General features: G+C 37.9%; 1 protein-coding gene across 3 annotated transcripts in view; it reads left to right on the forward strand.

Moving 5' to 3' along the window:
• CORIN (corin, serine peptidase) overlaps positions 1 to 22,786 on the forward strand; it is a 115,567-nt gene that overhangs the window by 53,863 nt on the left and 38,918 nt on the right. For 2 of the 3 annotated variants that reach the window (XM_058837993.1, XM_058837995.1), the window contains exons 5-7: positions 7,366 to 7,547; positions 17,307 to 17,420; positions 22,036 to 22,143. In XM_058837993.1, the coding sequence (XP_058693976.1) occupies positions 7,366 to 7,547; positions 17,307 to 17,420; positions 22,036 to 22,143 (404 nt within the window). The remainder of the gene's footprint in view (positions 1 to 7,365; positions 7,548 to 17,306; positions 17,421 to 22,035; positions 22,144 to 22,786) is intronic. The other variant, XM_058837994.1, reaches the window with a different exon arrangement.

Below are 22,786 nucleotides of genomic sequence, written 5' to 3' on the forward strand. Positions count from 1 at the left end.
TCTCCATGCTGAACAGACCAAGTGTCCTCAGTCTCTTCAAATATGGGTTCCCCTCTAGACCCTTAATCATCTTTATTGCCCTCCTTTGGATGCCCCCCAATAGCTTAATGTCTTTCTTACATTGTGGCACCCTAAACTACAAACAAGACTCAAAGTGAGGCTGCCCCGGTGCAGAGCAGAGCGGGACAATCCACTCCCTTGCTGGGCTGGTGATGCTGTGCCTGATGTACCCCAGGACAAGATTGTTGCTCCTGACTGCCACAGCACACTGCTGACTCAGATGTGACTCCTTATTTTGGTCAAAATAGCTTATCTGGGTTTTATCTACAAAATAAATTATTACACTGACTAAAAATTCAAACTTGCATTGTTGAGACTGTATGTGTCCATCCTTAAGGATATCAACACAGTTTGGCCACATTGTCTGAAGAGCATTGCTAATGTCTGAAAGAGATGTTAAATAACGATTGATGTAGAAGATGTAAAATTCAACAGCAGCTGCTGCTTCCTTTACTCATTTTTGGGTGGATAAGAAGAGTCTTTTTTAATCAAATGGTATATTTGTATTTGTTCCCAGTTCCACTTTCACTGGAATCAGGAATTTATATTTCCCTCCTCAGTCTGAACAGCCTTCAGAATTCTGTGGGAGCTCATTGTTAAGTATGGTACTCTTGGATATCAGATGTACTCTAAGACTTTTGCAACTGTAAGTCTTTAGTTGTCTCTTTCTTGTTGCCATAAGATACGGCAACTATTAAGGAGTTGTTAATTTGGAATGCCATTCTTAGAGAAAAAAAATTGTATGAACCCGTAGAAGACATTCTAGTCCAGCTTTTTCATCTGATTAGGTTTTGCCACTTTTCTGTTCTCATAGCCTTTAAACAGATTGTTCTTCCATGCTGCAGGCAATCCATTCAGTATCTCCATCATTTTCATTCTCATTGTATAACTCGGGCTTTTTTCAGTCTCTTGGAAAGGGCAGTCCTCTTGTGGTTCATCTGTAGTTGCCAAGCTTCATGACAGCAAATGGGGTATTCATGAGTGTACGAGTTAGAACTGGCCTTCTGCACTATCTGTAAATCCTTATACTGAGTCCCTGTAGGGCAGATGAATGGACACTTACCTGCAGTTCAGCCAATTAATGCAAAGCTGTAATCTTGTCTATATAGCTGCAGCCATTATTCAGGCTCCCACCCAGGGAAACTGAGCTACTATTCCTTTTGCCAGGTTCACCTCTGAGGCCATGTTTTTCTTCTTTAGGATGTTAGAAGTTTCTCAGATTGTGGGTCCTATCCTCTTACAGGTAATTTTGCATCTTTGTACTTATACACAGGAACGTGCTTTGAGAAAACTATATGCATTTAAGCTAAAAATCTAGGTGGGAGGTAATACTCTGCTTTGAGTGTTACAAAGTTTTATATGGAATTGAGGCGTCATCCTTAAATGTTGCTGCATGGATCCAACACAATTTTGTCAAGTGAAATAACCATTAAAATTTAGAATAATCTTGCATTCTATTCATATTTTATTATGCAAAGAAGCAAATTTCAGATTTCAACCCTATCTAGAGATAAAATAGAAAATTCAAACTTTCAAATGAACTTGCAATTTAGTGATGAAAACCAAATAATAAAAGATAAAAATACATAGTTTTACTGATTGTGTGAAACATTAGCAGCCAATTTGTTTATAAATCTATGCATCAAGAAGTAATATTGAGAGGTTTATGAGTTTGTCTCATAAAACTCTATCAGTGACTGTGCTATTTTCCATACTGGAGTACTGTGAGAGGGTACTGAGAAAGATTTCAAAAGAATGGTCACTCTAGAAAACTGTAATCCTGGGTGTGTGTGTTTGCTCTTCTGTAGAAACTTCTTTTTCTGACATTTATATTCTCTGGAAGTCTTTATTGTTAGAATATCATGAAAAGTATTAAAGACAATTAGAACTCACAAAGGCTGGTATGTGAGCTAATCACTTCAATTTGTTTGATTTCAGGGCCATAGAAATAAAGAGTGATCTCGGTTTTCTTCTTCCAGTAATTTCATCGTGTTTCAGTTTGTCCATGTACTCATCCTTCCTGCCCCAACAATCTCTCATGATTGTATTATCAGTTAATTTATTTTGCCCCAAGGCTGAGATCTATCCCTATTCTTAGCAAGTGTGCCTGTGTATGAATGATACAGGAAAATATCCTACAGTTGTTTTTAACTTGTGTCAGTACCTGAATACAGCTTATTGTGTGGCCACAGAAGAAATTATCCTGAAACAAATGAAGGGATGAAGCTGGGGAAGGAACAGTAATGAGAACAAGCAGTAGCTGAAAATGTTCAGCAGTCTGCCTGCAGTCAGGTTGTTTATTGAACCACAAATGTGACCTTTAGCAGATGCAGCCAACAATGGTGTGTTCTCAGAGTGATCTTCGTGCTGTATTTTCAGCTCTGGCATAACAACTTGGTTGTAAGCCTTTTGCAAGTCATTTACCCTCTATTGTTTTAACCTGTAAAATGGCAATAATAAATTTTTCAACAGGGCATGTCTAGAGCAGTGCTTTTACCAATGGAGATACTATTGTGAAGACACAAAGAAATTACAAAGATAATGATGAGCACTAGATACAGTATTGTACTTACCAGGTTGCAAGGGGAGCTCCTGCAGGATGGTTAATTGTTTATTTTATTTAATTTAATGGTTTTGTTGGCTCTAGCAATTTCTACTTCTCCCTCTTCTGACATCTTATTCTTTCCTTGCCTGTATCCTTTTGGAGGACCCAATCAATTGCCAGATGAGAAAAAAGCACTTTTTTTGGATCACATTACTCTTCAGTTGGATCTGTTATTTGCCCTCTTATTATACAGCCTAAAACCAGCTCTTACAAACAGCAAAACTGAAAGTAGCACAGAACCAGATCCAGGCATTCAGGAACCAAGCTGCATACAGGGCTGCTGCTTCCAGAAAAGACATGCCCTCAGTGTCTGCTGAGGTTGGGAGTCAGAGCCTTTAGCTAATTTGAATCTTGAGCTAACCTTAGAAAATGTGGTAACTTCTGCAGCAAGAGGAAAACAGTCACCATGACGATTACTCCTTACTGCTTCTTGTAGTATGTTTCTTTGATAACTTCTAATACTCAAAACAGCCACTTAAGAAACAGAGTCTACCGAGGAGCCCTGTGCATGGTAATGTGATTGGAAAGAAGAGAAATGAGTATTAGCGAAGGAGTAAATTCTGAAAAAAATTAGTCTAAAAATGTAAAATATCTCCATGTTATAAGGAGTAGGTCCCTGTAGGGTTATAATCAGGCAATTTGAGTTCCAATTTAAGTGAACACTAGGTGATCGTTATGACAAGGAAGTCAGATCATCTTTTTCAGGCAGTGTTTAACCTCTTTGGAAACTTAAAATCACATAACGGAGTATATGCTGTATTGAATATACCTGCTTCAATGCATATTTAATATAAAACTTCTGATAAATAGCTTCTTCAATGATGCCTTATGCAAATTTAAAACCCTTATATATTCTCTCTACCCTTAATATGCTTTTCAGTAAATGATAAAAAAGATTCTATTTCTTTTGGTGCCATACAGTCTTAATGTTGTATTTCTGTGCAGCTGAATTTACTGAAGTATGCATTTTGAGTGTGGAGAAACCAACCACAGAGATAAAAATATGTCATATTTTCTTTCTTTCATCAAACTCCGGTTTCAGGAGTTTTTCTATTAATATCCTGAAGAGCAGAATCACATGCTAATATGTTATACCCCGCTTCCATGCCTGCCACTGGTGCAAATCAATTATGGTAAGATTTTCATACACCTGCCAGTTTATTGTTAAAATTATTGGTCTCTGAGTAGCTGTAAATAAGACTAAGCAAGATAAAGATTTTAATAATATTTTCATCCTTCAGCAGATTAAGCAATAAGTCAATACTAAACTTGATAATTATCCAGAAATATTTAATTTATGGAGCACACATGACTCAACATTGAAACTGGGCCAAATATTGCAGTAATTGCTGGATAATCCCATGTTTTCTGATTTGTCAGAGCTTCTCTAGAGACTACAAATTTTGCTTGGCTGGACATGGGAGAGAAAATAGAACAAGTCCCACGGATTGAGATATGGACAGGGAGAGATCACTCACCAACTGCTGTCATAGGCAAAACAGATTCAACATGGGGAAAGTAATTTAATTCACTGCTGATCAAATCAGAGCAGGGTAATCAGAAAAAGACCTCCAAATCTTAAAAAAGCTTCCTCACATCCCTCTCCTTTTCCTGTGTTTAACTTTGGTCATGAATTCCCTACCTCCTGTCCTCTTAGAGGTGCAAGAGGATGGCAAGTGTGGGCTGCAGTCAATTCATTACACATAGTCACTGTCACTCCTTCCTTCTCAGGAGAAGGATTCCTCACACTCTTCCTCTTCTCCAGCATGGGGTCCTTCTTATGGGACACAGTCCTCCATGAACTTCTCCAGCATGAGTCCTTCCCGTGGGCTATCATTCTTTATGAACTGCTCCAGTGTGGGTCCCTCCCACAGTGTGCAGTCATTCAGGAACTGGCTGCTCCAGTGTGGGTTCACCACAGGGTCACAAGTTCTGCCAGCAAGCCTGCTCCAATGTGGGGTCCCACAGGGTCACAGCTTCCTTTGGGCATCCACCTATTCCAGAGTGAGGTCCTGCAGGGGTTGCAGATGAATATTTTCACCACTGAGGACCTATATGGGCTGCAGGGGCACAGCTGCCTCATCATGGGCTGCCCCATGGGCTGCAGGGGAATCTCTGCTCCAGTGCCTGGAGCACATCCTGCCTTCCTGCTGCATTGACCTTTGTATTTACAGAGTTGCTTCTCTCCCATATTCTCATTCCTGTCTCTTGGTGGCTGTTGCCTTTCGCACAGGATTTTTTCCCTGCCTCCTTAAATGTTGCAGAGGTACAACTGCCATCACTGATGGGCTCAGCCTTGGCCAGTGGTGGGTCTGTCTTGCACATGACTGGAGTTTGCTCTGTCAGACAAAGGAGAAGCTTCTGGAAGCTTCTCACAGGAGCCACCCCTGTATTTCTCCCACTACAAGAACCTTGCTATGCAAATCAGATACAATATCCAAACATTCACCTTGCAGCGCAATATTCAAATGCTGGACTGCTTAATTTAAATAAATGAGGTGAACTTCTTGCATTTGTGGGTTTTTTCTCATATAGATGTAAAGAATTCGATGTGCAGACAGATCTTCTGAAAAAAAATTGCTCCTGACATTTTTAGAAGATTTAACAATTACTCTTATGTGTAACTCTGCATAGTTATATTTTGATGTAACTTTTTAATATTGTTCTTAAAATTTCAATTGAAATGAATGTTCAGTATGTTGACCGACCTCTGGAAACAAGGAACCATATAGATGGAAGTTTGCTATAGTTACATTTTAAGAAATTCACATACACATAATACTATTGCCTGATTGCTAAATGTCAGTCTATAGCTGAAGTGTGGTGCTTTGAAAGTTAATGATTTAGATGTGGGTCAGGAAAAACAGAGATCATATCAAATACTCCAGACTTGTATGAAACTTTGTCTGAGAGCCGTCAAGAACTCCTTATGTTTTGTTTTTTATTTGTTAGGGATTTTTTTCAAATAGCATTCCCATTCGTAGAAATCATGTGTAGATATTGGTTAACTGTGATTAACTGAAGTAGATCTCTGTCAAAGGCTTGTTGAAATCAATTAATGTCCCTACTAACACTTTTTTTTTGAGAGCAAAAAATAAACTTAGCAGAATGTATTGTCTGATAATTACTACTTGTTATCATTGAGTATGCTCCATTGCACCAGTGAATGAGGTAGAATCACTGCTTGCAATACTTTTCACTGTAATGCAGTTTTGTAGCATATTTTGTGGTTTTGTTAAAAATTATCAGAAAGTTGAATTAAGCCTATCAGATTGAATAAAATAAAGTGTTATGACTCACCAGCAGGTCAGATCAATACTCCATTTTGGCTTTGTGACATCTTATTTCTTACAGATATTTTGAAACTCAAGTGCCTTCTGTAGTAAGCAGCAGCATTTCTTTTGGCATTTTCTGTATTAGGGAGCTTCTGTCAAACCAGAAGTGTTATTAGTATATTAGCTAAGAAGGAATAGCTAAAAAATATTTGGAGACAGTCACTTGCCCTCTCAAATCCTCTTTATTTAAGTTTCTCAGGCTCCAGACAGGAGGCAGTGATGGCTGCTTAAGAGCTCTTATGCCCTTTCTTTCTCTCCAATAGAATAGGTTCTGTAAAAAAAAAAAAGAAAAGTGTTTTAGGACATCTTTATCTGAAGACCCTTTACTAGTCAGATGAACTTAGTTTGCCAGCACAATGCGCAGAACTAGTAAGTGGCAGCTCTTCTCTTATCATATGGAACCATTCTTGGTTTTTTGCACAGCCATATAGGTGATCTTTGGTGCAAAAATTTTCTGTCTTTCAACAGATCACAATAAAAAAAAATTGGTGGTGAAAAGTACTGATTTAGAATGTATATGTTTCTTTACAGAGAGCAAGTAATCTGCCATCCAGGAAGCTGCAAGAGACAATTTTAGAGATAAATTTCTTTACTTATTTCTGGGATAAGTTCAATACTTCAGCATATGAAGTGCATTGTGTAAAAGTCCTTAGCATTACCTGGAGAATGTATCTCTAAAGACACCTTTTTTTAAAAAGTGGTTCCAACCAGAGTATGTAATGAACTCAGTAACAACACTGGCAGCACACTTCTCTTTTTAGATACTAAGCAGAGAAAGTCAACCATACCAACTTAAGAATACTTATGCAAGTGAATATTTTGCATTACACCAGTCTCTTTATTAACATTGTAGTCAGGCAGCTCTGGCAGCTTTTTTATTCCTTTCTTGTGGTTGCTGCCATGTCACACAGTTGCTAAAAGTACCGTGTTACTCTCTATACTGTATAATATAATACTGTTATACTGTAAAATGAAACACTAAGTTGGTGTATTTTTGGGTACTGTAGACTTCTTCCGTTCAGGCCGCTTGTGACTGAATATGGAATTCTAGCCATGGTTTTGAGATGGGCAGGTACAACTGAGGGTCAGACATATAGAGAAAGACATATGTAGTGTATCAGGAAACAGATCATCTGTGGCATTATGAGTGGTTATGAATAAAGCACATTTTCATTTTGCAGAAGGTTCTGCAGTAATGTAGACATAAAGTGTTGAAACTTTAAACACTGTAAGGGTATAGGTGTAGCTCTGTAAAACACAAAATTTGCCAATAGCACTTATTACTTTTTGCTCTTTCTAAAAAGTGTTCACAATCTACTAAAGTAATAATAATTTTTAATTTTTTTCTCTGTCTCTTTTGTTTAGTCGAGGCCTCTTGCCCTGCAGGACATTTTGTGAGGCAGCAAAAGAAGGCTGTGAACCAGTCCTGGGTATGGTAAATGCTTCTTGGCCAGACTTCTTGAAGTGCTCTCAATTCCAAAACAAAACTGAGAATGACACCACTACAAGGGTATGCTTCTCACCACACCAAGAAAAAGGAAAGCAGTGTATGTTTCCATTCTTAACTGTTACGCTGTGTTTATGAGTTTTCATTTAATAATGTATTTTCCTCCTGTGTAGAAAAAGCTTTGAGTTGAAAGTATTATTTCTTGTTCTATGTTCCATCTTATTACTGTGATAAAGTCTGGTTGTCAGTTGATTATAGTTTGCAGTGCTTTAATTGTTCAGGCTGATTTTTTTCAGACTTGTGTTGATTTGAGGCCTTTTTGTTTTACATCAAAAATTCTAAACTGTTTCAAGGAAAGAAGATTACTTTGGGGAAATTAATACAACCTGTTGACTTTTTGTTTGTTAGCTCTAGTAAATATGGGTTTGTTATTTGGAGTAGGAACCTGATACATACGCCAAATTTCAATTGTATCTCCTTTTTTCTTGCAGTAAAAATGAGCCCAAAACTGATCAAGAGGTAAATTTCTCAAAAAGCATGGTCTTTATACATGCACACATAAAGTCATAGAATAATTTTTTATCTTGAAAAAGATATTGAAGGTCAACCCGTCCAACTGTTAACTCAGTACTGCCAAATCCACCTCTAAACCATGTCCCTAAGTGTCATGCCTATGCATCTTTTAGATACCTTCAGGGATGATGACTACACCACTTACCTGGGAAGCCTATTCCAGTGACTGACCAGCCTTTCCATTAAGAAATTTTTCCTCATATTCAATCTAAACCTCTCCTGGTGCTCCTTGAGGCTGTTTCCTCCTGTCATATTGTCTGTTGTTCGGGGAAAGAGACTCACTGCCATCTTTATACAGCCTTCTTTCTGGCATTTGTAAAGAGTGATCAGGTCTCCCCTGAGCCTTTTTTTTCTCCAGGCTAAATAACCCCAGATCCCACACTCCTCATAAGGCTTGTGCTCTGTAGACCCTTCTCCAGCTCCATTGCCCTTCTCTAGACATGCTCCAGCACCTCAATGTCTTTCTTGTATTGAGGGCCACAAACTAAACACAAGACTCCAGGTGTGGCTTCACCAGTGCCAAGTACAGCAGGGGACAATCACTGCCTGGTCCTGCTAGCCACACCGTTGCTGACAGGCCAGGATGCTATTGGCCTTCTTGGCCACCTGGGCATAAGCTTGCTCATGTTCAGCCAGCTGTTGACCGGCATTCCCAGGTCATTTTCCACTGGGCAGCTTTCCAGCCAGTCTCTAAAACCAAGGCATTTCCATCTCCTCAAAGGTGCTGTGTTCTCTAGATCCAAATCTAGAGGTGAGATGACACCTTTGAAAGCAATAAGCCTGACTTTTTTCTCACTGACCCCATTGCTGGAGTTCCTTTGCTGGCATCTGAGACTCTGTTGTTGATATGCATTCTGTGAGACGAAGAGACTGAGGCTTGTATGGTCTATCTGTGGGTTCTAACTTTGTTAATGACTTCTGTGTGACAATAAACAGGAAAAAATAGTATGATGGAAACTATTTTTCAATTTTTTATTTAAAAAACCCCAAGAATTTATTTTTCAAAACTACCTTAAAAGATCAGGGAGATTATATGTTGTTTCTTTGAATGTTAATTAATGGTACAATTAAAATAGTTTATGTATGCTGGGCTACCTTCTTGCAATTCCTGAGTATACATAATGATATTGCCTAAAATTATTAGACAAAGTCTTTTACCAGCTGGATTCTCTCCAGCTCTAGTGGCACATTTTTGAAGAGTAATGAAATAAAGGAGGCTGTTGTCCCCACCTAACTTCATCTGTGGGAACTTTTGTATTGGCTGAGGTAGGGAAAGGTCCAAAGGATTGTGTCTTGTTAAAGTTGAATGATTTCCAGTTAAATTGCACACTGTCCACAAACTTTTATGATAGAGTTCTGTGGTATTTTGTGCATGTTGCTGTTGTGAAAGCTGCTGGGACCAGTGTCTTAAGTGTATTACAAAAATGTATGATATCTATACTGAAAAAATTAGGTCTAATGGATCTGTCCAAATGGAAACAGTAAGCAAGTAATCGTAAAATGCATATTCTTTTTCTGTAACTCAAATTCCCTATGTAAAATGGGACTAGAAGTGTCCTTTTAGCTCACAGGGTGAGCTAAAATAGCCATATGTTTGTTGTTGCCTTTGGTATCATAGGGATAACCATTTTAGAAATAAGAAGTACCATAATTTTGTCTTCATGTCAGGTTCAAATAACAATTAAGGTAAGAAGCTGTAGCATAAATAAATACATAAGTATGGTAAAGGCTTACACGTTGAAGAGTAATTAGCCGTGAGCAATGGGTGACTATCATATCATTAATTGAGCATGACCATAGAATGAAGTATAGTTCTGAAAAAGCAACAGAATGTTGAAGACCTGGATTTCATGCCTGTGTGGTACATAAACTGAATATAAGGTATAATATAAATATGCCTGTTAAATTTTGACAAATTATAGCTGGTCAGAGTGTTCAAAAAACCCACCAAATCTAGATAGCTGAACTTAGATTAAGCCAGAAGAGATTTGTCACTTATGAAACTTCCATGTGGCTGAAATAATATATTTAGTATTGCTAGAGAAGGAGCTTTAAAGAATAGTGCCTGGTTATTGATTATTCCATAATCTGTATGGCAGAATTGGTATTAATCTGTAGTGAACTGCAGAAATTGCAGGTAAGTACACGCTGGAAGCTTGCTTTTCCTCACCAGGGGAAGAAATGTAGAGCCAATTGTGAGATTTTGCTGCTCCTGCCTGGCAGACTATGGAGACCCTTATTGTTCTACTTATTGTCAGTTCAGACATCCTGTCAGTATTTGTTGTGTAGAAAACAAAAGGGGTTTACAAAATTAAATTTTTCATTGTGCATGCTGCTTGGACATGAATGGCATGAATGGTTTTCATGTCTAAGGAGAGCCTATAATTGAACTGTTTTCGAGGATCTGCGGGGAGCCTACAAGAAAGATGGAGACAAGCTATTTACAAAAACATGTAGGGATAGGACGAGGGGAATGGCTTCAAACTGAGAGTAGGTTTAGATTAGATAGATGGTAGGTTTAGATGATAGATTAGATGAGGATGGTGAGGCGCTGGAACAGATGGCCCAGAGAAGTTGTGGATGCCCCATGCCTGGAAGTGTTCAGGGCCAGGTTGGATGGGGCTGTGAGCAACCTTGTCTAGTGGAAGATGTCCTTGCCCGTGCCAAGGGAGTTGAAATAAGATCATCTTTAAGGTCCCTTCCAACCCAAGCTCTTCTACAATTCTATGATTCTATGACTGTGGAGAATATTTTGACTTTTATTTTTATTTAAAAGGATGGTTCTAATGTGATTCCTCTCTGACTGAAAAAGGTAAGAGTTTGGGTTCATAAGGCTGCTTCTCCTACAGAAATAAAATGTGCTGTTCTTGAATATTTATTTCTGCAGTTTGTATATTTTAAATATATATTGTATATACTTCTCTGACCACAGTAGAACCAAGGAGCTAAGGCTGATTCTCTGCTCTAATCCCTTTTCATCTAGTGCACAGCACAAACTCCTTTTCACACTTCTCAGGGTTCAGTTCAGTTGAAAATTTCAAGAGCATGTTCTTGGCATATGACTGCTTATTTCTCAACTCTGTGGTTTCATTTGTGATTTGGTACCTCCAGATTGCATGCAGTGAATCCTTTCCTGTCCACATATGCCTTACATATAATATGTTTTGTTTCTTGTAATTTTCTTTTGTATCTTTAGTTGTATCTTTAGTTATATACTGTGTTTATCAAAATTAAGGTCTGACTGCTATACCTGTTTGTTCCACAGATTCTTGTACTGTATCACCCAATCCCCCAATCCCAAACAAAACTTTCTCTTAATTTATCTTGTATATTTTTATCTGATTGTGGCTAAAAGCTCCATATCTTCCACATTTGCTGAACTGAAGATTATCACTCCACCAAAAAATCCTTGAATGTCATATTTCCAAGCCCTGTTGGAGAAAATATGCTTGAGTCATGTTCTGGTTAGAATCCTGAACATTTATCTTGGGCACAATTAACAGTTTTCCTAAAAGATCTTTATTGGTTAGATTAGGGATTGTCTAGTGGATACATATTGTATCCACATCCACATCCACTAATGTGTCATAGCTAAGATTTATCTCTTTGTCTAAAAGTTAGCTCCACAAGCATTGGAAATTGAGTGTACAGTTCCACTGTGGGGAATCTATTATGAAATACATTCCTGATGTGAACACAGATGTAATGATTGTACTGGAAAATCCAGGCCATGCCATTATAGTAAAAACATCTGAATGTAAAATGACTGAGTCATTCAGTCATTCTCTGAATCACAGAGAAAAAGATGCAGGTCTGAAGGCCAACGTCCTTCAGACTGATGTCTGTTTACACAAATGACAGGTGAATACTCAGTAGATGAGAAAATCAGCTACCCTAATAATAATTGTATGAATTTATGTTTTGAGATTTAGGATAGGTGGTTGAACTGGTGTCACAGGTCCAATGAGCTATGAGTATGTAAGGGAGTGAGCAGGAGGCATTATCAGTCATCCACTCCACATGTAACCAATAATGCATTCTGGGGGGAAGGAATCACAGAAACCTTCCTGAGAACCGTTATTCATATCCCTGCTCACAGAAAAGTTTCAGCACTTCTTTTCTCTCTCTCTCAACTGGCAGTTCTTATTATGCTGTTTTATTTGCTTTGACTAGCCAACATAACTGCTGCTGTTAAACCCATGGCAGAAGAAATGCCCAGAAGTTTGAATGAGAAGTAAAGCAACACAGTAATCTGATTTAGATTAACATGGAGCTCTCAGAAGAGCCCTCAAGTTATTTTTCTCTTAATTTGAATTGTTAAATGTTTTCAAAAGCACCAGTGAATATGATGCTTCTACTGTTTATACAACAAAACTATGTAAATAACAGTATAGAATCATGAGACATTGTTCACTTTTGGTTTTTTTTTTGCTAAAGAGGCATTACGAATGAATGTATTTTTCTGTTAAAAAAGTGGTGCACAAGTGGCCTGAACTGCACTTCATTGCCATGAGATTTGTGGTTGGAAGGGACCTTAAAGATCATCTTATTCCAGCCCCTCTGCCATGGTCAGGCACACCTTCCACTAGACCAGGCTGCTCAGAGCCCCATCCACCCTGACCTTGAACACTTCCAGGGATGAGGCATCCACAGCTTCTCTGGGCCATCTGTTCCAGTGCCTCACCACCCTCAAAGTAAAGATTTTCTTCCTAATACCTAATCTAATATCTAATCTACCTAATCTTCCTAATATCTAATCTACCCTCTTTCAGCGTGAAGCCATTCCCTTTGTCCTATCACTACATGCTCCTGTAAAATGTTCTTCTCCATCTTTCTTGTAGGCTCAAGTATTGGAAGGCTGCAATTAGGTCACCCCTAGCTTCATTCAAACTGGTACTAATTAAGAGAATTGGCTTTGAGGAACAACTTTGAGTAGAGAATTAAAATATCTGATTGCGACAGGTATTTACTTTTTTATAGGCAATGCAATTATATACATCCAATAGATAGTTTTTCTGAGAGAAAGCTTTTAAAATCAGGAAGACATTATCTTTCTTTTGTGTCCTTGCATTTGCTTAATGCAGTGAAAAGGAGAGAGAGATGGTTTGTGTATGTATGACATTGATGCTGAACAGCTGTGAAAACAGCAATAGTGGAATAATTTTTTGAGGAAAACAAAATGTTTTTCAGGATTGTTGTGATGTTTCATGTGAAGAACCACACATGGCTGATTAAACTATCTCCCCCACCAAATCACTCTGTAATTCTATTGATCCTGCATTATAGTTTCTTGTGTTCTGTGGCTTTTATTCTCCTATTCTGTGTTCCTGATTTTTGCCTGTTTCTTTTCCAACTTAGAGTTTCTTTTGTGGCCTGTTTAGACCACATCACTTGAGTGAAAGAAAAAGGTCTTTTGTCTTTTTTCTCCCACAGGATTTTGCATCCTAACGAAATAGAGAAATGAACAATTTCACAGGGGTAAGGAGTCGCCAGCTTTTCTAATTCCATGATTGTGATCATAGTATCAAAACTTTCTAGAATTGACAGCAACAAGATGCATACATTGTACTGCAGGCTACATACATGGTATAGGGAGCAGGTGATGAAAATCTGAAAGTGAGAGAATACAGGGATTCCTCTGTGTTCCATTGTGCTACTATAACTATATTGGGTAAGAGAAAAAGTCTGTCTGTCTTGCAATTCTGACTCCAAAAGCTGACAAAATCAAGTGCCCAGAAAAGGAGAACAGGCCAAGACTATGTGGCAGTACTTTTCCAAATACTCCTGTGTTTTCCATCTGCTTCAGATTCAATAATTTTTCTGTAGTTTGTGACCTGCCATAGATTTTTATTCTATTAATATTGTCCTTTGTTACATGAGTCTATGTATGTTTTAGCATCCATGGTATCATGTTCTAAAATGTTACAGCTTGTCAATGTATTGCATGAAGAGCACTTCCTTTTGGTTGCTTTAATACCTGTTACTTCTTCCATAGCATTAGATAGTAAATGTGGTCTCCTCTTTGCTTTTTTAAAAAAAGTTGGCAGCACTTTCCATGGTCATTTTCACAGAATGCTTTATCTGTTGCCGTACCTTGAAATGCAAGCAGATGTCAGTCTTGAGGACGGTAAAATAGTGTTTGTTTCAGTCTGTGCTCTCTGCAGCTTTCCAGGGACTTTTCCACATAATCTTCTACAGATGACATTCCAGTAATCAAGCTGGAAAGTATAGCACATAACTGGTCTTGCCTCCTCAAAGTCACTTTTGATAGTATACCAAACACAGGTAAAATAAAACATTTTTTTCTGCCACTGGTGTTTAGTCTAGGATTTTGGAAGCAATTCCAGATTGTAAACCTTTCTGGTTAAGGATGAAAACAAGCAAGTTTCTCTATTAGCAAGGATTGCTTCCATTTTATTTGGGCTCATTTTACATAACATTCTGAATTCTTCAGGAATTTGGATATGTGAATATTTGCATGACTTTTTAATAAATGTGTAAATTATTTACAGAGGTATCAGTAATTAATATTTCCCAGCATTTTTCTTTAGAATAACATCTTTGCCATTTGTAATAATTTTTGAGGGGAATGGTCTGTATTTTTTCCTATTTCAGACATCTATTTCAGGCATTATTTCTTCTTCTGCTTCTGCTTTGTTTCGAACACTCACATTGTTTCTGAGTATGCAGCCTGTGTTCAGTAAGGTCTTGCAAATGGTTGCATACCTAAATCCACTATGTTCCAGATCAAACAATAAAATTTAATGTTCAACAGAAGTGTTTGTTTTACAGCATTAGAGAAGGCTTTTATAATTTCCATTGAAATCTGATTTTTGGAGGTATGATGGAATGGTCAGCCTATGGAAAACTTATTGCACAAGCTTGGTAAATTACATTAATTGGAGGTACTGTTCATAGTGTCTGTGCTCTCCTTGCCCTGAACACTGCACTGACTGGACCAAGCATACCTAGTCATTACCTATTAGAAGACTGCAAGAGGTGAGATTAAAATTTCTAAGGATTCCTTCTGATTGCTGCTGGATGCTAAAAGTGAGATAAAGAAAACTAATTTCACTCTTCCTCTTGCTTTTGTATAACATACAAGATAATCAGGAAAATGCTCACTTTGGGTGTGCAGAAATGGAGAAGCGGTTTGGAACAGGAGAACAAGACAGAGATGTCTTAAGGAGGCAGAGGCAGGATGACTTCTAAGTGCTTCAACAGACTTCTGTTCACAGCCCAGTGAATATAGGATCCTGGAATCTTTTCTCTTCTGATCTGTAGGAAAAGTTATCAGATATTCCTGCTATTAACAGATAGGAGTCCATTACTCCAGCTATCTTAGTACTGTCTCTGTACTGATGGAGATCTCCATCAAAGCAAATCAAAACGGTTCCTTTTGAGCTATTTATGCTCTTTTCCTCTTTAAACATGAAGGAAATTGTGTAAAAGCCAAGTTATAAGAATGTAAGATTACCAATCAGTTAAAGGTGCCTTTCCAACCTCTAAAAACCTTTCTTGTATGATGAATTACAAAATTTTGATTATGCTATCATACTGTATTTTTACCTGACATCATTATCTGTGGGATAAGCACTGGTGTCCAGGGAACTAGTACTTCCATACCAGGGAAGTCTGTTGTGTCTAGAGGCCCCTGTAGAGCTTAGTGACTGCAGAAATCAGGAAGTGCTTTGTACAGGGCAGGGAGCTGGAGGAATAAAAAGATCGGCTCATGATAAAGTGTGATATTATCATATGAAATGAGATTTTTACCCTGTCGCTATTGCAGTGATAATGTTGAACAAGGCACTTGAATAAAAATTTTCTCTACTGTTCTTTGAACACTTCTAGCTAACTGGGCTCTTCATTTCTATAGTTGGAGTTTATTTGCAATTGAGACATCTGCAGCTACAAGTAAAGGCAACAAGAGCTATTCTTTGAACATGTAAAATAACATCAGTCTTTACTCTCCAAAAAAAAAATCACATGCTGATTTTTGTGTCTTAGTTGTAATTATTCATTACTTCTGAGAACTTTCACTTTAATATCTCATTGCCTCATTTTTCCTGCTATAAAATGAGACCACGAATGTTATCTATCCTCATGTTTGTCTTAGGGCTATTGTATTTTGCAGTTCATAATACCCTTCCAAAACTGGTAGAATACAAGTGAGGCCACAAAATGGGAGGTTTTGCACTACCTTGTTTTTGATGAAGAGTCACAAACATTAAATGGCAAAAACTTGTTGAAGATTTTTGGTTTAAAGTCTCTTAGTATTTTGGGCACCTTTCCATAAAGTTAGAGACCTCCTTTAAAATACATTGCATAAGCAGCTTTCAATAACCATGCCATCTTTACACAACTAGAAAATGATGTTTGTATTGCAAAATCAAAATGATTTTCTGTCCAAGTGGGAAGTACACCCAGGAATGTCATATAAAAGATTTTGAAATTATTCCCAAGTTCCTATTACAAATTTTCCATAAGGAGTGTGTATTTCAGTTAACTAAGTCTAAGTTTGCCCTGTTTCTTGGGGATAGTAAAATAATAGTGAGACTTAGAAAATAATATAAGTATGTTGAAAAAAAATAATCTCTTGCTGACAAAATATAAAACTAATAATGAAAGTTCTGAGACTGTGTGCGTTTGTGTGTACAGACATTGCCATAATGTGATAGAAAAGACTGCTCTTCTAGGACCAGAAGTAAAATTAAAAATTTAGATAAATAGTTGAATGTGCAGCCAGTGCAAGCTGGAGCTATTTGTCATTTTTGAAAAACACTGGAAAAGCATGTCCAGTGCTAAGTGATACCTCACAGTATCCACTGTATACCTGTCAGTTTGGCAAACTGTGAAGAATACCAAAGGGCTATACAGTAAAGCCAGTATTAAGCAGAAATTGTTATATTTTTGTAGACATATTCCACATGAGCACATAAGGCTCCTTTCTTGGTCCCAGGGGCAGATTTAACAGGTGTAATAGTCTTTTCATGACTGTCTGTGGAGGTCTTTTAAAATGGGTCATTAACTTGTAGAACTTTTAAATGTCTTTGTTCTATCTCAAAAACTGAGATTTTTTTATTTTAGGTTTTCCTCTTGACCTTCTTGCATTCAGTGACATTCCTCTGAGAGCTCTCCTAATGTTTTCCAAATTGGAAATATATTTCAGTCCCTGTGGGAAGTATTGAATATCAGTTTAACATTTCTAAGACTCTAGTAGAACTAATTTTGTGTTGTTGATGCTAATGGTTTTTCTCTACATTCTGTCTTTTCTGCTCTCTTATAGCGCTGTGTGGAGGAGAGGAGAGTTTCTTGTGTGCCAGTGGGATCTGCATCCCAGGGAAACTGCAGTGTAATGGCTACAACGACTGTGATGATTGGAGTGATGAGGTCCATTGTAGTAAGTTTCTTAAACCTTTGTTTAACGTAAATGTTCGTTCTGCTGAAGTACTGAATCCGTGCAGGGAAGCTGGAAACTGAGGCAGGCTATTGGCACAGAACCGGGGCTTTGCATAGTGTTTGCATATATTGACATTCAGACTCTGTCAGTTGCTGTGGACTATGTTTAGCTTTGCTCACTCAGGCCACAGCATATGCTTTTGATCTATCAAATTTTATGCCTTGGGGCAGATATTCCGCAAGGAGCTATATGGGAATAAGTAGTATTGTTTTTTTGTGTTTTTTTCTTTTTTTTAATGGATCAGTAGTGTGCATCAGAAAGGAGCACTTCTGATAATCAACGGAATACTGTCAGTTGTAGCTTTATCCTGATCCTTGCCATTGATTTTGGAGTAGATGCAAGACCATCTGTTTAGAAAGTTCTCATGGTCTCAACCCTGGATGCGATTTATTTAAATTAGTTCCAGTATGTGCTGCAGTAGAATGTACATACATGACTGCTTAATTTGTAATATATTTGTCTGTGGTAAGTGCATATCTTTAGAGCTCCTATGTGTTTTTCTGTGTTAACAAAACACCTTGGACTACAAACACCTTTAGAAAAGCAGAGAAAATGTACAGTAAGAAAACAATGAGATGGCAAGAAGAAAAAGAACAGAGGAAAATGTGAAAAAATTAATAAATAAGGGCTATAGCAGGATATGATGCCACAAAACAGAATTTCTCATTCAGACTTTGACAAATTCAGACTGTGCAATTTGCACTCAACTCAGAAGATTCTTATTAGTGATTTAAGAGCCTGGGCATTCCAAGACTCACAAAGCTGCTTTTAAGGAAGTTGTTGTTAGATTTTATCTAGGATACTCCAAGCAATAAAGGAGGACAGCAATTTCCTCCTGTTCTCAATATGAATAAAACTAGAGCTTACTTTTCCTTTAATAGCCTACAATTCATTTAGTGGAGGTTGAGATAATGTCAATTATATAAAGAGTATTGTATATTTTTATTTTCCAATTTTCCTGACAGCATTAGCTGTAGATTTAAAGTAAGCTTAAAAATTTAAAAATGCCTATGAGACTGTGGCTCTCAAGTTCTGTTAGAAATGGGAAAAGAAGAAATTAGTAGTAAAAGAATAAATATATTACATGTTTTGAAAAAACAAGCATAAATTTCATGAGCTAAGATTCCCTTTGAAAGGACGCCTGTCTGTTTAACGACACAGGGTTTATATGAGAGGATGTCTTTCATTAGGATGCTTGACAGGAGTTGAGGAGAGGGTGTGGAGGTCATACAAGACTTTCCTGAATTACATAGCAGAAAGAGCAAAAGGAAGACCTATTTGCCTGAAAGCTTTTCTAATAAAAGACGCTGTGCTTCTTGCAGTCCTTTCCCCTCCCAATGTCTCAAGTCACGTCATTAAATTCTAGAATAGGTTGCTCAGAGTCCCATACAACCTGACCTTGAGTATTTCCAGGAATGGAGTGTCTACCATTTCTCTGGGTAACCTGTTCCAGTGTTTCACCATCCTCAATGTAAAACATTTATTCTTTATATCTAATCTAAAAGTACCCTCTTTTAAAACTATTACTCCTCATAACAATAGGCCCAGCTAAGAAGTCTATCCCCATCTTTCTTATAAGCTTCCCTAAAGTGCTGAAAGGCCACTCTTCAGGAGAAACAACCCCAATTCTCTCAGTCTTTCTTCAAAGGCTCTTCCATCCCTATGATCATTTCTGTAGCCTCACCTGGACCTCTTCCAACAGGTCCATGTCTTTCCTGTGCTGGTGGACCTAGAGCTGGATGCAACACTCCAGGTGGGCTTTCACAAGAGCAGAGCAGAGGGACAGAATCACCTTCCTCAACCATCTGGCCATGCTGCTTCTATTCCAGCCCAGAATACAATTGGCTTTCTGGGCTGCAGGTGCACAATGCTGAGTCATGTCCAGCTGTTCATCTACCAGTGCCCCCCCATTTTTCCTGAGCTGCTTTCAATCAGTTCATTCCCCAGCCTCAGTTGATACCAGGGTTTGCCCTGACCCAGGTGCAGCACCTTGTACTTGATCTTGTTAGACCGCAAAGAGGCCCATGTACCCACTTCTTGAGCTTGTCCAGGACTCTCTGTATGGCATCCTGTCCTTCAGGTGTGTCAACCACACCACTCAGCTTGCATTCCATACCATCTCCCCATCTCACAAGGAGCAACTTTGCTGAGGCTGTGCTTGATCCCTTCATCTCTGTTATTAATGAATTAAGTAACAGTGGTCCCAGTACAGAGCCCTGAGGGCACTGGTCACTTTGGCATTCTGAGCTATTGACCCTTGGGATGTGGTTCCTTATCCACCTAACAGTCCACCCAGGAAATCCATCTCTCTCCAATTTAGAGAGTAGGATGTTGTGGGGGTTTGCCCAGACCCGTGTGCAGCAGGTCCTTCTGGACCCATACAGGGATCAAACCTGCCACCTTGGCTTTATTAGCTCCATGCTTTATACAGCTGAGCTTATCTCAGGGTCAACTTGTTGAATGTAGAAGATTCATGAGGCTTCATTTGTATTTTAGTGGAGTGTAGAATAGAAATTTGTATTTAATTTTATGAAAATGGGGATTTCCCAACATTTATAACATTTAAGTTGAGCCTGTTACAAGTGGCAGCTGCCCATCTTACGTAACAGAGTAACCAACTACCCTATACAATACATTATTGCAAATATCTTGAAGAAAATGTATGTTAAGGCTGTTAGTTTTTCATCAAGTGAATCTTATTTCCCTGCAGGGAAGTTTGTATTCTTTTGGTTTTCCCTGTCTGTGTGGGCCTTTGGGTTGGCTACCAGTGTCTAAAGGACACTGCAGCAGCTTCAGAGGTATGAATGGAAACAGGAATGGGGGTATGAATGGAAATTAAACAGTAAATTTATCCAGAGGAAATAACACAGAAAAAGGCAGTTTTGTTTCATTTGCAGGAGGAGCAGTGGAAGAAGCACAGAAACTGTCAGAGTTACAAACTGATAAATAAAATGAAAGGTTGCCAGTGTACTTCATGCTGTTGCATATTCAAAACAAGTGATGTTTAGAATTTACTCTCAGCTGGGTGTTGGTCTGCTTACAGGAAGCAAGAACTTAAATTCATTTTCATTTAGTGTGGGGTTTTTGTTATTCCCTGTTTTATGAATAATGATTCTTTTCAAAGTTAAATTAACTATTGAGTATATAGCTCATGGCTCGGTCATATTATTTTACTTCATATCCTGAAACATTTCCTTCATAAATTCTGTTTGGACTTCCTAAGATAATATGAAACTTGAAGAAAGGATTAATACTTCTGAGGGGGAAGGAGAGGAAGTGACTCATTTTCAAGTTCCAGAGTTTTTTTTCACATAGGAGGTCAAACACTTGGTTGACATTGATCTGAAGGGGTAGAAATCCCACTGCACCTTCTGGAAGAGTTCTGCGCCTCTCAGTGTGTAATATCCTTAGAAAGACACCCTGCTTTCACTGTGCAGTCATGAACACAGGAGTCACTTGCCAAGAGAAGAGAAGGAAGTGGTAGCATGATTCTGTTGTTTTGTGGTTGATCGTCTCAGAAGAAAGGAGGTACTTTTGTTCCAATCCCTACTTTTTGAGCTCTCTCTCTCTCTCTCTCTCTCTCTGTTTTCTGGGGAAGAACTAATTTAAAATGCCCACATATGCCAGTAAGAATGGGCACAAAGGACTTCCTTGGTTTCAGTGGCATAGCTTCAACAGGAATGAGGGATTGTCCACCCAGCTGTTCTTTATCTCAGCATTCTCTCTGAAAAACTAGAGATCAAGGAATAGTCTAGAAATCTAGTGAGACTGAATTACCAACGTCCTACCTGTGTGCTTGAAATCAAAAGTTATTACTGATGAGACCAGATACCACAAATGATAGTTTCTCTTCAACTCACTTAACTGCAATGAAGATTCCGTGTTTTTATTGAACCTGATATTATTCAAGTATTATAGTTGTTCTCAGAGAATATCTGGCAGGCTTTACTGATGCATCCAGTCATGAAAAAAAGGTTAAACCCACTTAGGGCTGACAATTCCTTTATGAGAAGGCACCAGGCCAAATCTGAGCTCCAAACTCTATTAAGCATAAAGTTCATTTGAAACCATTATAGAATCAAAGGCAGGCTCAAAAGCAGGGTCTAGGGATCTTGATTTTGCTGTTAGAGTCTTCATCTCCACTTAACAGCCACATCTGGTACTCAGGGTTTTCCTAGTAACCTACAATGGTAATCTACAATATTTCTTGAGAACTTAATGTATATAAATTAATTAAGCATTATTTTAATTAAACAATTGTTTAATAATGAAACAATAATTTAATCCCCATGTGCAACCAGAGCACTCTGTCCTTATGGTATTGATCAAAAAAACAGCTGGTAGGGAGAGAGTAAAAAATTCTAAAAATGGCTTTTGGTTTTTCATATACTTCCAGATTTTTTTCTCATAAACTGGTACACACTGGCCTTAATGCAGACCTGTAAGTTGTAAGGTATCTTTAGCTAATGTTGTGTATAGTCAGCACATTCCAGTGTTCATAGTTTATGTGAGTGTTCCAATGCAACTTTAACATTTTACATGCTTTGTTTTGTAGACTGCAGTAATGATGTATTTCGTTGTGACACGGGAAAATGCCTCAATTATACCTTTGTTTGTGATGGATATGATGACTGTGGAGACCTTAGTGATGAGCAAAATTGTGGTAAATGAAAAATTATGTGCTTTTCTAAAGTCCTTAAGAAATCAGGATTGCCTAAGCCAGTAACCTTTTTTCTTAAACTGCTGAAAGAGTAATACACCCTACTCTTACTGTATTTGAACAAAGTGAAAACAGCTCACAGATTCTGTATGCAATTTGAAAAGGTTTAAAGGAGAGTTTGAGTCAATCCAAATCTTGAAGGGTTTGGTATTTATAAGAAATACTATAATTTTTAATTTGTTTTAAACTAATTCCTAAAGATGCTTCCTTGCTAGCTTGGCTGGATTTAAATGAGTAAAGTAAATTATATGAGGGTACAGACTGGTGGTGCGAACTGTTTTATAGCTGAATTCTTTTAATGTAAGATTCATAGTGAAGTCATATGTTTTGATTATCAAATTCTGTTTCTTTCAAATTCTCTTGTCAATCAACTTTGCATGTTCTGACTCATGATACTTACCTACCTACTATATGTATCTACCTGCTTAACTTCCATAGGAGAAACAATGACGTTTCTCCGTTAAAAAAGAATAATCCTAACATGTAAATATTGAAAAACTTAGAAAGCTTTATTTTTACTAACTTTTGGTCCTGTTACTACACCTAGGAAAAATGAAGTTTTCTAATATAGTTCTTTAACAGCTAA

The sequence above is a fragment of the Poecile atricapillus genome, chromosome 4, assembly GCF_030490865.1.
Source record: "Poecile atricapillus isolate bPoeAtr1 chromosome 4, bPoeAtr1.hap1, whole genome shotgun sequence".
NCBI lineage: Eukaryota > Metazoa > Chordata > Aves > Passeriformes > Paridae > Poecile > Poecile atricapillus.